Source organism: Ranitomeya variabilis, chromosome 1 (genome assembly GCF_051348905.1).
Source record: "Ranitomeya variabilis isolate aRanVar5 chromosome 1, aRanVar5.hap1, whole genome shotgun sequence".
Taxonomy (NCBI): Eukaryota; Metazoa; Chordata; class Amphibia; order Anura; family Dendrobatidae; genus Ranitomeya; species Ranitomeya variabilis.
In genome coordinates this window covers 1,037,965,889-1,037,980,009 of record NC_135232.1, presented here as the reverse complement: position 1 = coordinate 1,037,980,009, position 14,121 = coordinate 1,037,965,889, and the positions used below count along the sequence as shown (strand labels likewise).

Genomic DNA, 14,121 nt, shown 5'->3' with positions numbered 1-14,121 from the left:
CTATTTTCATACTACGTTTGTTATTTCATCTCTACTCACCGCCAATACATGTGGGGGGCCTCTGTCTCCTTTCGGGGTATTTCTCTAGAGGTGAGCTAGGACTAATATTTTCCTCTGCTAGCTTTATTTAGTCCTCCGGCTGGGCTGGGCATCTAGAATCAACGTAGGCATGCTACCCGGCCACTGCTAGTTGTGCGTTAGGTTTAGTTCATGGTCAGCTCAGTTCCCATCTTCCAAGAGCTAGTTCCTATATATGCTTATGCTATGTTCTCTTGCCATTGAGACCATGACATCCACCATTGTTAAGATCTCTGCTTTTTGCAGTTCAACTTCTAGAAACGTTACCTGTAATGATGAACTATGCACCCTGCAATCAGAACTGAAAGTTTCTATGGAACTGCAGAAACGAAAAATCGTAAAGGAAATCTGTCACCATGACTTCACCCTCCAGACTACTTATATGCACATGTAGCTCTTTCAAAGTCCAGTCCACCAATACCTTTACTTGGTTCCTCCTTTAGGAAGAAATCAGCGTTTGAATTGATATGCAAATGAGACTTAAGAGTTATTTGTAGATCTGATAGATCTGAAGCCTCTATCACTCCAGCTCTATTCGTCGCCCAGTGCCACCTCCTCCTGCTTGATTGACAGCTCCTTTGCCTGAAGTCACCCAACATAGAAGCTGTCAGTTAAGCAAGAGAGGAGATGGAGCAGGGTGGGGAATAGAGCTGGAGTGGCAGAGGCTTCAGATCTGTATAGTCCTTCAGCCTCATTTGCATATCAGTTCTAAAGCTGATTTCTCAGAGCAATGGACTGGCCATATAAAGATATTGCTGGACTTGTCTTTTAAAGAGCTGTATGAGAATATAAATAGTTTGAGGGGTGACGTCTGGGGGACAGATTCCCATTAAGAACTGGAAGTTATTTTAGAAAGTTCTATTCCAGTAAATATACTAAATTTACTGTAGCTGCACAGTTTGTCTTGGGCTTAGAAAACTTTGTCCAACTTGGATAGTTATTATGGATATCCAGAAACGGGAGAATATCACAGTGTAAGATACATTAGTTTAGCTACAAACAGAGAAAAACATGAACCTGCCTCCCTCATAAGGAATCCTTTATATTAGCAATTGAATGGGCTTCTTTGTGATCAAAGATACATTGCACACTTCAACTTTCCCAGTGCTTGTAAGTAGCTACAAAGTGGTGTTCAGTGCCACCGTATCATGTAGTTGTCAGAAAGCCAGAGCCGTAATGTGAATGCCTTTTGTTTCCATACCGCTCACTTCTGCCTTCTCTTTACTGATGTCATATAACTTTATCCCAGCCAAGACTTTAGCTCCGCGCACTATATTGCACTGTAATACTAGACAGAAGCTTCAGTTTCTACAACTTGCATGTCTTCTTATTGTAATAAGTGCATAAACATACTTATTTCTTATAGTCTTTGGAGACTTCATGAGTCACGGGCTTTGGTGTAACTCGAAGCTCATGGGCCCCAATGCAGAATCTCCAACAGAGCCACCGATTATTACAAGTCTTTAATAGTATTGGTCTTTTTATATAGGTCAAAAGAACTTTTTGGGCCCCTTAGGCTCCAGGGTCAGGTGCGATTGCAACCCCTGCACCTATTGTAGTTACACCCCTGGTCACAAGACTGCTTTAAAAAAAAGTTTGTCACTCTTGCTACATTTAAGGTACCATGTGATCTATAAGCCGAAGTCTAGGACCTCTATTTTTCCAAACTCTGATTCTATCATCACAAGAATACCCTGATCATTCCTGTGTTTTTGGAAAGATAGGCGCTTTAGCTTGAAGAACATAAAATAAATATATAAAATATATCTAAATGTGATGATTATTATTAAGTTTCTAAAGTTTTCTAAATTAATTATACAATAGTAATAACAGATAATGTTTTTTTCTATAAAGCTCGAATCAGAGTCGGTACCTTTCCACTAACTCTGACTTCAGCAAAAATTATCTGACTCCACGACTCGGACTCCACAGCCCTAGCACCAAGAGCCTAATATCCAACACTTCTAGCATAGAATATTGATAGCCTGAGTTGATACGTACACTAGCCTCTGTCCACATCACAGTTCACCTGTACTTTTGCCATATTCAACGGAAAAGTTTCTAGTGCTTATGCCAAACTTATCCTTAAGGCCCTATTTACCCAAAGTGTGCCCCAAAAAAGTGTTTTAAATCTGATAGACCAATATAACATTGGATTTTTTTTTTACTGGAAAGTGTTGACTTTTGTGCTTACTGAGGCATCCTACAAAAAGCTTACACTGCCCAATATATATTTTTTAGTTCTTGTTGACATATACCACTGTATGCCTACACAGTGTGATATGTCAGAGCTTTCTGTCATAGGTAGGACTCCTAACATTTATATCCAAGCTCATATGTCATGTGAACCGAGCCCTCCCTAAAGCCTCCTTACACCTCAAACTAACGTAGCCTAAAGCCACCAATTTTGGTGGAACCAGCCAACATACAATGTGTATGAGATCCCCATGACTTCTGAAAGTTGATCGAAGAGAGAAGGATTGATTGGGCAGTTTAAGTTCATGCCTAATCCTTTTATTCTTGTGTGGGCTATCTAAGAACCTCTGGGCATCTCAAGGGACCATCAAGGTGATAGGAACACAAACTTACAAAGAGCATTTTTTAACTCCATTCACTTTGACCTAGTATAACAACATGGTCTACACAAAAGAAGTGCAGACATGAAATCTTGGGGGATATGGTATACATAGCAGATAAGGAGCAATTATGAACAATCGAAATGAGACCCTAGTTCTAGTGGTGGTTCACACCATCATGGCCTCATCTCAGCATAGGAAAGCCTTTTCCATCTTTAACTTTCTTTCCTCCCAGACCTTTCATTGATTTCCAATTAGTAAAATCCCTCTACCCATAGAGTAGTGATAGGACCATCACAGGAGGCCCTCCACCATACTGTACATAGGCCGTGTCTGCTCAGACTTCAGTAATATTACATTCTCCATTCCAGAAGTGGCAGAAGTTTGTTTCTGGTAACCTTTTCATTTTCTTTTAACCCACTTTTGTTGTGAGATATTTTACCTGACTTAACAATTACGGCTACTAATCCCACTAACACAGGAATGACGGCAGCACATTCGCTATGTTTCCACATACTTGTTTCCCAGGCTCCACTAATCTTTTAACATAACGTGCATGTTCTTCTCTCTCTTTTGTACGGGAGGGAATAAAGTACAATGCCGACTTTTCATACATTTTCATGGAGCTTCTCATGTTTGAGATACCTGAGGAAATAACCGATCAGACAAAAGACTATTTCATATGACTTTCCATCCATCATTACGGTTTTTACATACAGATCCATCGATAGGGGCCATTCCACTACTCAGGGTCGCATAATGTAATGCATTTACATAGCATTGTTAAAAATGTGAGTCATTCTGCCGGATTTGAAGTTGAGACCCTTTGCATTAAACATTTGGTGTAGAAAACTAGACACTTTATTACAATGAGGTTTTAGACAGCCATGTAAAGATTCTTGTAAAATAAGATGTGCCTGTGGCTACTGAAATGTTTTCTTGTACTAAAAGAGTAGTAGTCTAGTAGACAAGACGAGTAGAGACCCTTTAGATACTACAGGAGGACCTTATGGCATGTTGCTCTGCAGACTTCTTTGTTCTTCTCGTTTTTGTGTGGATTTTGTCCCACAATCCAAACATTTAAAAATTTGGATTTCTAGAAAAAATACATTTTAAATAATGTTGGGATATCAGAATGCCCACAAATATGTCAAGGCAATGGGTGCTGACCATTTTGCCACCAATTTCCATAGTTTTTTCTTTCAGCAGCATATTCTCCCCAAGAAGCAAATCTTCAAGGGAATATGATTACTGTAGCACACAGGATACTGTGGTCTCATAGCAGCCTGCTACAGATCTAAACTATGGCCAAGTTCATGGGCCCTACCTGTATGAACTACAAATGTTCATATAAAAAAATTGTAAACTAAAATTCAAGCAATTTTTGAATGACAGCTAAACCTCTAAAGATGGTCTTTCAACATTTTTTACATGCTAAACTGTACATATCATGAAAATATGGCTAAAGATCTGAGCAAAACTTTTTTATTTCTCATCTTTGTTGCAGAAATATTAGCTTGTAAAGTTTATATGCTAGTTTTATCAGATTATTTAATGACAAACAGCTCTGCTCCCCTCTCCAGGTCACACAGATCTCACTGTCAGAACCTGTTGTGATTTCAAATACAGGGGGAGAAGATCAGAGATGACAGTGCTGTGAGATGAGAGCTGCAGTGTGTTACATGCACCGTTCTGCACCTATTCCTGGTACCAGAACATTATACCCTGATGCCTGGGGTAGATGCAGAATAAGTACAGTATTTAATAACATACAACTCTCCTCTCCTCCCCTAGCACTTCTACTGGCATTAATTGCCATCTGTGAGATCTTTTTGTGACGTGGTTAGACACATCAGTCTCGTCATATTTCAATGAGAAAGCCTGTTCTAAGAGTCTCTGAAAACATTTTCCTTTTTTTCCCTGCATGACACTATCTATTTATGATAGGGTGACATTAAAAAGGGGTAAAGTAAACACCCTCAGAGCAAAATCTCTGCTAACACCCCCAAGGTTGAAGGGGAAATTAGCATATAAACTTTACAAGCTAATTTCTCTGCAACAGGGATAAGAAGTGAAAAATATATTTTAAGATATTCAGCTGCTTTATCATGATGTGATCATATATTAACATGTAAAAAACTGAGTGTTAAATATTCTCTTTAAACAAGCAATTAAGTCTTTTGATCAGGACTACCCTAGCTGATATTTTCTATGGAGATAGCATATGGGCGTCATGTGGGGGGGAACACCCATCTATGAGGTATAGAGAACTTGTTCCAGGTCTGGCAGCTCTGTTTCAAAAGATTGTCTTTGATGAGACAACCCCTTAAAACGCTCCTTCTAAATCACTTTGCAGCATTGTACAGTATTGTTGTTCCGTGAGTGACCCATAAATAATATTATAGGCCGTTTATGCATATATTAGCACCACTTTTTGCATTGCTGCTTATATATAACACTAACATATCCTGCAGCACTTTACAGAGATCACCTATCCACAGTTTAGATTCCCTATCAGTATGTCTTTGGGGTTTGGAAGTTAAGTTGGACACTCGGAGAAACCCACGCAAACACGGGAACATACAAACTCCTTACAGATGTTGTCCTTGGTGGGATTTGAACCCAGGACAACATTGCTGCAAAGCAACAGTGCTAACCACTGAGCTACCGTGCTACCCCTGTGTTATGCATACATTATATTATCCTGACAAATTTATAGCATTGCTATTACTGTATTATATATCCCACACTGGTCAATACAGGAATATAGTGTACATGTTTAATAACTTGGTACTAAATGTGAGGATAATTTAGTATTATTTAATTTTTAATCCTTAAAATGATTGTTCAGCCAAAGCAAATCATCACCTATCCACAGGATCGGTGATAACTAGTTCATTGTTGGAGGTCCCAGCGCTGGGATCCGCACCAGTCGGCAGGACAGAGCACCTTTACCTCCGTTGGAATGGAGCAGCAGTTTGCATACTCGACCTCTGCCCCATTCTCTCCCTATGGGGCTACCGAATGCTCCGCTCGGCTTCTTCCAGCCCCAAAGGGAAAACAACTCGCTGTGCCATTTTGTAATGGATAAAAATGTAAGTCTGCCGAATGATGCGGGTCTCAGTAGTGGGACACCTGCCGATCAGCAAGGTTTCACTTATGCTGGTAGGCGATAATTTGTTTTAATGGGACAACCCATTTAAATATTGTACCGTTCCTTAAGTGTGTGTATTTCCAAGTATTTATCTTCTTGCAACCTCTGCAGGTATATAGAACAGATGCACAAGATCAGGCCTCCAGAAGCTATTGGGACACTCTGAGACGTGGCACAAGCCAAGCCCTCTTTTCAGACCTTGCAGAGGTACAAATAAACCTCTGGTCCAAGACACCTTACATCTCATTAGCCCTTCATTAACCTGCATCATCTGAGTTCTGCTTCATTGCTAGTTACGCATGTCACTGATGGCTCCTTCTCTTGCTTTTTCTTTTCTGTTACATGTATATGTGATGTATTCATATGTGTTGTGTCTGTGCCATAATTATATGCCAGGAGGTCAGAAGATGCGCCAGTACTAAGCTCTCTGAGTACAAGCACAGGGGTTAGTGTACTCTGCACATTGATAGAAACCAGAGTATATTGCCATTTAGACTTCATGGTTATTCTTCCAGAATGTGATTCCTAATGTCCATATTATTACCTGGCATGTCCAAAAAATAGAGTAACTCTATGAATACATTCCTTTAGTCGTATGTAGGTTGAAATCTTGAAATGTAAAACTGTAGCCCCAATTTTGATGGCTTTAGAGCTGAAACCCCCTACCTTTCATCTCAGACTATTCCTGCACTGTTTCCTCTAGCAATTGCATATTGGAAAGTGTCGTATGGATTTCAGCTTCTTAAGTTGGCCAGGAAAGAAATATATCTTGGTACCGTGTTAGCCAGTAGATAGAAAAATATTTAGAATTGAGAGTCCTCAGTGGTTGATACCTTTTAATGGCTAACTGAAAAGATGGTAACAAATTGCAAGCTTTCGAGACTACATACGTCTCTTCATCAGGCAAAGACTAAAAGAAATTCTGAAGAATCACATATAAGTTGGCCATACATTTTAATAGATGTTGGCTGAGTACTTGTTTGGCCGACAGATATAGTCCTAACAATTTCCTTTTGAACCAGTATGTTTTATTTGGCCAAGCATGAATGCTACTGTACGTTATTAATGGAGAGAGGGGAGAAAGCCTCACACAGACACCTATGGTGGTGGCTTACCTCCCATGACAGCGAAGAATCAATCATGTCAGCATTCAACAGGTCCAACTGTCCTGACAGACCAACCATTGGCCGAGCAATTCATAAATATTAGATGGTTGTCTGCTTTCAGCCCATGTAAAGGCCCCATAAACATTAAATTAATATCGCCAGAACCCACCAATATCTAAGGGTTCAGCCGCCAGTCTAATGTGTATGGGGTCCCCTGACAGGTGATTGCTTTGGACAAGAATTCGGCATGTCTGATTTTGGACTGCTGAACCTTTTGCACTTAATGATATAAACAGCTGCCTGATATGTCTGACAGAAGCTTTTCTCATAGAGAACACAGAAGGTCTTGGCAAAGCAACTGCTCTCGTGTATTGAAAATAGTGATGGACAAGTGTGCTCGTTACTCGAGGTTTCTGAGCATGCTCCAAGTATTTTGGGCTGCTAGACAGCCTGAATACATGTGGGGATTCCCTAACAAACAGGCAATCCCTGCATGTGTTCAGGTTGTCTAACAGCCGCAAATCATGCAGCTGCGGCAACTCAAACATAATCTCCGAGCACGCCCAGAATACTCGGAGAACACCCGAGCATGCTCGGAAATCTCGAGTAATGAGCACACTCGCTCATCACTAATTGGAAAGTCTGGCAAGGTAGCTGCCTTCCGAACAATGGTTCGGCCAACAACGGTCTAGAATGTGAATGGGGCCTTAATCTAACGGGCATGGCCACCTTTATGTTTGAAAACACTATTTTTCCAGTGCACTAAAAGATCTCATCTCAGCTGAATGTTAAATATTATATGTAGCTCAGGATCAGTGCAATATAAGTAACAAAGTGTATTTATAGAATTACTCAAGGATAGAATCCGTTTAATCACTGTGTGTTTGTTAAATGCATTTATCATTAATTTATTTTTTGTTTTTCTATTCTATGTCCTCTCTTGGTAACTTCTGAAGTATTTTCACATTCTGTGACAAAAATCTCAAGATTTGCAAAAGTCAGATTTAATAATCTTTATATATTAATTGTAAGATGAAAATGGTGTTCCCATGAATAAAGTACATTTTAATCAATAAATCTTGGATTAATTATAAGTTACACAATTGGATGTGTTAAATGTTCCTGTGCTGAGATAATCTAAATAAATGTGACCCACCTTTTTACTGTGTAATGACTGCTTATACAGAGTTGCCCAAGTGCATACAACAGCTCCTGTCCACGGGGGGAGCATAAGTCAAGTATAATAAGTGAGTATATAGATGAAACAGAAGGCGCTTACATCTGCTGCTCTCTAACGTAACACATTTCCCTGTCTGAGAAAGGACATTTCCCTGCCTGTTTTGTCACAGGAGTGTTTCTGTGATGTCTCCAGACCCCCTAAGCTCATAAATCAAGTCAGTGATAAAGGAGCTCTAGTGGGCCACTGAGCATATATGTCACTGACTTAATTTTATGATGAGCTCACAGGACTGGGGGCGCTGCAGAAACCCTCACTCCTGTGATTAGAAACCTGCAATATTTTAGAGGCAGGGAAATGTGTTGTTTTAGAAGGTAGCAGTTGTGAGCCTGTTCTGTTTTCTCTGTATACAAACTTATCATAAGAGACTTATGCTTCTTCCCCTGGCCAGGAGCTGTAATATGTGCCAACCATGAACTGGAGCAGCTGTACATGATCGGACACGGCAATTAAAAGTACATAGCAGGAGCACATTTATGAGATTATCTCAGCACAGGAACGTATTTTATTAACGCATCCAATTGTGGAGCCTATTAATATTCCAAGAACTGTGAATTAATATGTAACTTGTAGGAAAACCCCTTTAAGTTTAGATCCTGATGAGATAAAAAGTGAATAGAATATTTGGCTGAAGCAAAACGCATGAAAAACTTAATTAAAATTAACCATGTGATCAAGGCATTAATAGAATAAATGGAAATAATAAGGAAATGGGGAAGATTTGCTAAGCAAAATGCTCCAGAGTTTTGACAGTTTTCAAAAGTGTCTGGAAAGAAGGATATGCTAGAAATGTGGCAGCCTTATAAATAGCACACAACATTGCCAATGGTGGCGTACGTTACGGAAGTCAGGACATAGTGTAAGGAGAGAACTGTCTACGGCAGACATCATTGTGATAAATTTGGAGCAGATTAAACTATAGACTTCTAAATTGTAACTTTAGGAACACATTAATCTGCCTCAGTGTGTGCAAAGTTACATGTGAGGATGAGACATGGGGGTCTTTAGAGACCCTTGTGAATGGAGTGCAGGTTGATCATTTGCACTTCTATTCCATTTATTCGTACAGGAGTGCCAAAGACCAGCGGCGTGCAACACTCAACTATCTCCGGCAGTATCATTAACAATGGATCGTCAATCTGCATGATCAACCACCACTCCATTCAGACGGGGCTATTCAGAGCCCTGGTTCTTTGGCTTGATGGGGCTCCTGGTAGTCTGACCCCCAACAATCGGAAAGTTATGCCCTACTACAGTGGCTTGCAAAAGTCCCCCCCCCTTGGCTTTTTACATTACAACCTGTGTTTAAATAATGTTTTTATTAGATTTGGGTGTGATGCATCAGCAGTAAATAGTCCAGGTTTGTGAAGAGAAATTAGAAAAATATAGGCAAAAATTAAATATACTAGATAAAATAAGTGAAAATTGGCATGTGTAAATGTATTCAACCCTTTTGCTACGAAGCCCCTACAAAATTCTGGTGCAAGTAATTACTTTCATAAGTCACATGCTTAGTGAAAGGATGTCCACCTGTGTGCAATGGTTGTCACATGGTTTGTCGGTATATACACACTTTTTTTGAAGGCCAACAGAGGCTGCAACCCCATTGAGCAAGAGGCACAACAAACCAAACAACACCATGAAGACCAAGAAGCTCTCAAAACAAGTTATTGACAAAGTTGTGGAGAAGTACAAGTCAGGGTTGGGTTATAAAAAAAAAATAGTTCAATCTCTGATGATTCCCCAAAGCACCATCAAATCCATTATCATCAAATAGAAAGAACAAGGTACCACAACAAACCTGCCACGAGAGGGCCACCCAACAAAACTCTCAGCCCGGGGAAGGAGGGCATTAATCAGAGCGGTAGCACAGAGATGAAAGGTAAGAGGTGTATCTAGGGTTTCTGACACCCAGGGCAAGAGTTCATTTTGGCGCACACCCCCCCCCCCCCCCGAGCACGCATGCGATTTGCACACTTTGCCATGTACCTACGAGCTCCTCTCCCTAATGCTCTCAATGTTCATTAAATCCCCACATCTCCACTCCAAATCTCCCCACACACATTAAATCCCCCATTCCCACTCCAATTCTCCCCACACAATAAATCCCCCCATTCCCCACACAGCCCCTCATCACCCCCATCTCCTCATCCCCCACAGCCCCTCATCAACCCCATCTCCCCCTCAGCCCCTCATCACCCCCCACAGCCCCTCATCGACCCCATCTCCCCCTCAGCCCCTCATCACCCCCACACAGACCCTCATCATCCCCCCATTCCCCACACAGCCCCTCATCACTCCCCCCATTCTCCACACAGGCCCCCATCATCCCCCATTCCCCATACAGCCCCCTATTCCCCACAGCCTGTCATCAGCCCCTCATCCTCCCCCCATTCCCCACACAGCCCCTCATCATTCCCCACACAGCCCCTCATCACTCACCCATTCCCCACACAGGCCCCCATCATCCCCCCAATTTTAGGGCACGCCTCTGACCACACCCATTTCACAACTAGTCATGCCCCAACCACACCCATTTACCACTGCTGATCACAATGTTTCATAAACAATAATTATAAACAAAAAAAAAATCTGGCCTCACAGTGCTCCATACTGTATAATGGCCACACATGATGCTCCATACTCTATAATGGCCCCACATGATGCTCCATACTGTATAATGGCTACACATGATGCTCCATACTGTATAATGCCACACATAATGCTCCATACTGTATAATGGCCCCAAATGATGCTGCGTAAAGTGTACTGGCCCCACGTGATGCTCCATACAGTATAATGGGCCCACATGATGCTACATACTGTATAATGGCCACACATGATGCTCCATACTGTATAATGGCTCCACATGATGCTCCATACTGTATAATGGCCCCACATGATGTTCTATACTTTATAATGGCCACACATGATGCTCCGCTCCGTACACCTCGTACACATACGACTCCGCTCCGTACACCTCGTATACGTGGCTTCGCTCCGTACACCTTGTACACACACATGACTCCGCTCCATACACATTGCACACTCTGCTCCGCTCCGTATACCTTGTGCACACACGGCTCCGCTCCGTAAACACATGGCTCAGCTCCGTACACCTCGTACACACGCAGCTCCGCTCCATACACCTCGTACACATACAACTCCGCTCCATACACCTTTCACACGCTGCTCCGATCCGTACACCTCTTACACACACGGCTCCGCTCCGTATACCTCTTACACACACGGCTCCGCTCCATACACCTTTCACACGCTGCTGCGATCCGTAGACCTCGTACACGCGGCTGCGCTCCGTACACCTCATACACATGGCTCCGTACACCTCTTACACACACGACTCCGCTCCATACACCTTTCACACGCTGCTCCAATCCATACACCTCATACACACACGGCTCTGCTACATCCACACTGTAAACACCTCCTGACCTCACACATATGCTTACCCTCGTCCAGCGCCATGACAACCAGCAGACAGTGTCAGGCTTAGCTTAATGTCAGGCTTTACAAGGCTGCAGCACCCAATGAGGCTCAATTGCATGTGAATTATTGGTGAGGCTGCCAGTGGGGAAAAATAACAAGCCACATTAATTAGCTCTCCCAGGGAGCTGCTGCTGCTCCTCCTCCAGCATTCACTGGACTGTGACATCGACTACTGATGATAGTCCCTCTGCAATCACAGCACTCAGCAGCCGAGGCCAGTTACAGAGGAGGAAGCCTGTGATGAGTCTCCATCCCACCGTGATCAGCCCCACTCATTCCACACAGGTTTACCCAGGCATTAGCTCCACTGCTGCTTACACTGGCACCCGTTCGGCAGGTAAGCTGTTACTAACTACAGTTATGTACCTCAAATGCCCCCTCTCCCTTTCTGTCTCTCAGCTGTACTGCACTGCATATGGAAGGGGAAGGGGCATGGCCTAAAACAAGGGGGCGTGTCGGCTGCTTCTGTCTGCGGGAAGCAGAGCATCCCGTGCGGGGCAAAGGCTCAAAACTGGGACAGTCCCGCAGAATGAGGGACAGTTGGGAGCTATGCAATTAAATACTGGGAGCCGGCGTGCTGCAGCTTCTCTGTGCCGGCTATCAGCTTGACAGCACAGAGAACAGCTGACTTCCAGTCCGGGGGGCGGCAGAATGCAGCTGCTGGGGGAGACACTGCGGACCACCGCATTAGGCGGCCCGACTGCGCCCCCCTGCCAGCTGCGCCTGGGGCACATGCCCCGGCTGCCCCCCCTATATACGCCACTGACTCTAAAGGAGCTGCAGAGTTCCCAAGCAGAGATTGGAGAATATGTACATATGACTATCATAAGCCGTACACTCCATAGAGGTGACCTTTATGGAAGAATGGGCAGAAAAAGCCTTTTCTTACACACAAAAACTGTAACCCGCATTTTTAGTTTGCCCAAAGACGTGGAGAAAGGTGCTGTAGTCAGATGAGACCAAATTGAACCTTTTGGCCACCAAGGTAAACCCTATGTCTCCTGCCAAACTATCATAGCTCATCACCCCAAGAACACCATCCTCACATGGTGATGGCAGCTTCATGCTATGGAGATGTTTTTCAGCAGCAGAGACAGGGAAAATAGTTACAGTCAAGGGGAAGATGGATGGTGTTAAAATACAGGGATATTCTTGGGCAAAACCTGTTCAGTCTGTCAGTGATTTGAGACTGGGACAGAGGTTACCCTTCCAAAAAGACAGTGACTCAAAGCATACTGCTAAAGCAACACTCGAGTGGTTTAAGGGGAAATGTGTAAATGTTTTGGCGTGGCCTAGTCAAAGACAAGACCTTAATTCAGTTAGGGAATCTATGGTCAGACTTGAAGATTGCTTTTCACCAGAGGAAACCATCTAACTTGAAGGATCTGGAGCAGTTTTAGGCAAAAATCCCATTGACTTGCAGCTGTAAATGGGCTCTGCAAAGTACTGACTTTAGGAAGGTGAACAGTTATGCTTACTGAAGTTTTCAGTTATTTTGTCCTGTTTCTTGTTTGCTTCACAAAAAAGGAAAACCAGATGTTCGCAGTTGTAGACATGTTCTTTACATGAACTGATCCAAACCCTGAAAAAAACAGTGAAATTCCTGATTGTGAGGTAGCAAAACACAAAAAATGCCAAGGGGATGAATAATTTCACAAGCCACTGTATATAAATGGCGATAACTTACACACTTGAGAATACCCCATTAACACCTTATAAAGGCACATTCTAATAATATATAAGCTTATATTTGCAGGTCACCTGTTTGCATTTATTTTATTAGATGCTTTACAATATTGCAGTAGCATGTAAAAGTTTGGGCACCCCTGTTCAAAATTACTGTTACTGTGAAAAGTTAAGCAAGTTGAAGATGAAATTATCTCTAAAAAGGCTAAATTTAAAAGGTGATACCTTTCCTTTGTATTGTAGTCAAAAACATATATAGTCATTTTTTTACATTTTAAAAATTACAAAAAGGAAAATATGCCAATGTAAAGGTTTGGGTAACCTTGGAGATTTGTGTGCTTAGATCACTTTGACCAAGCTTTCAGACATTAATTAGCCTGGGAGAGTTATGGCTTCTTCACTATCATCGTTCAGAAAGGCCAGGTGATGCAAATTTCCTAGCTTTATAAAAACCCAGCCTCCTTTAACCTTGTGCCAAAAAACAGCAGCCATGGGTTATTCTAAGCAGTTGCCTAGCACTCTGAAAATAAAAATGGTGGAGCCTGTTGTGAATTTACCTTTTGGCTCCCTCTAGTGGCTACTAGTGTTTTTACTCTGGGTATGTCTATCATCCCTTGTATGCTCACCTGGGTCGTTAGGTCAGGGGTGTTGCTATATTAGCTCCCTGGACCTTCAGTTCAATGCCTGGCAACGTTGATATCAGAGCTAATCTGTAGTGCTCTTGTCTACTGATCCTGGTTCCTGCTTGATTAAGCTAAGTCTGCTTTCTTGCTTTTT

The 14,121-nt window shown here is 42.4% G+C and overlaps 1 protein-coding gene across 10 annotated transcripts in view; it reads left to right on the top strand.

The window, feature by feature from the left end:
• Nucleotides 1-14,121, top strand: part of MICU3 (mitochondrial calcium uptake 3) — a 189,842-nt gene that overhangs the window by 146,848 nt on the left and 28,873 nt on the right. For 6 of the 10 annotated variants that reach the window (XM_077279702.1, XM_077279694.1, XM_077279695.1 and 3 more), the window contains one exon: nucleotides 5,920-6,015. The exons of the other annotated variants lie outside the window; for them this stretch is intronic. In XM_077279702.1, coding sequence (XP_077135817.1) covers nucleotides 5,920-6,015 — 96 coding nt within the window. The remainder of the gene's footprint in view (nucleotides 1-5,919; nucleotides 6,016-14,121) is intronic. 10 annotated transcript variants of the gene reach the window in all.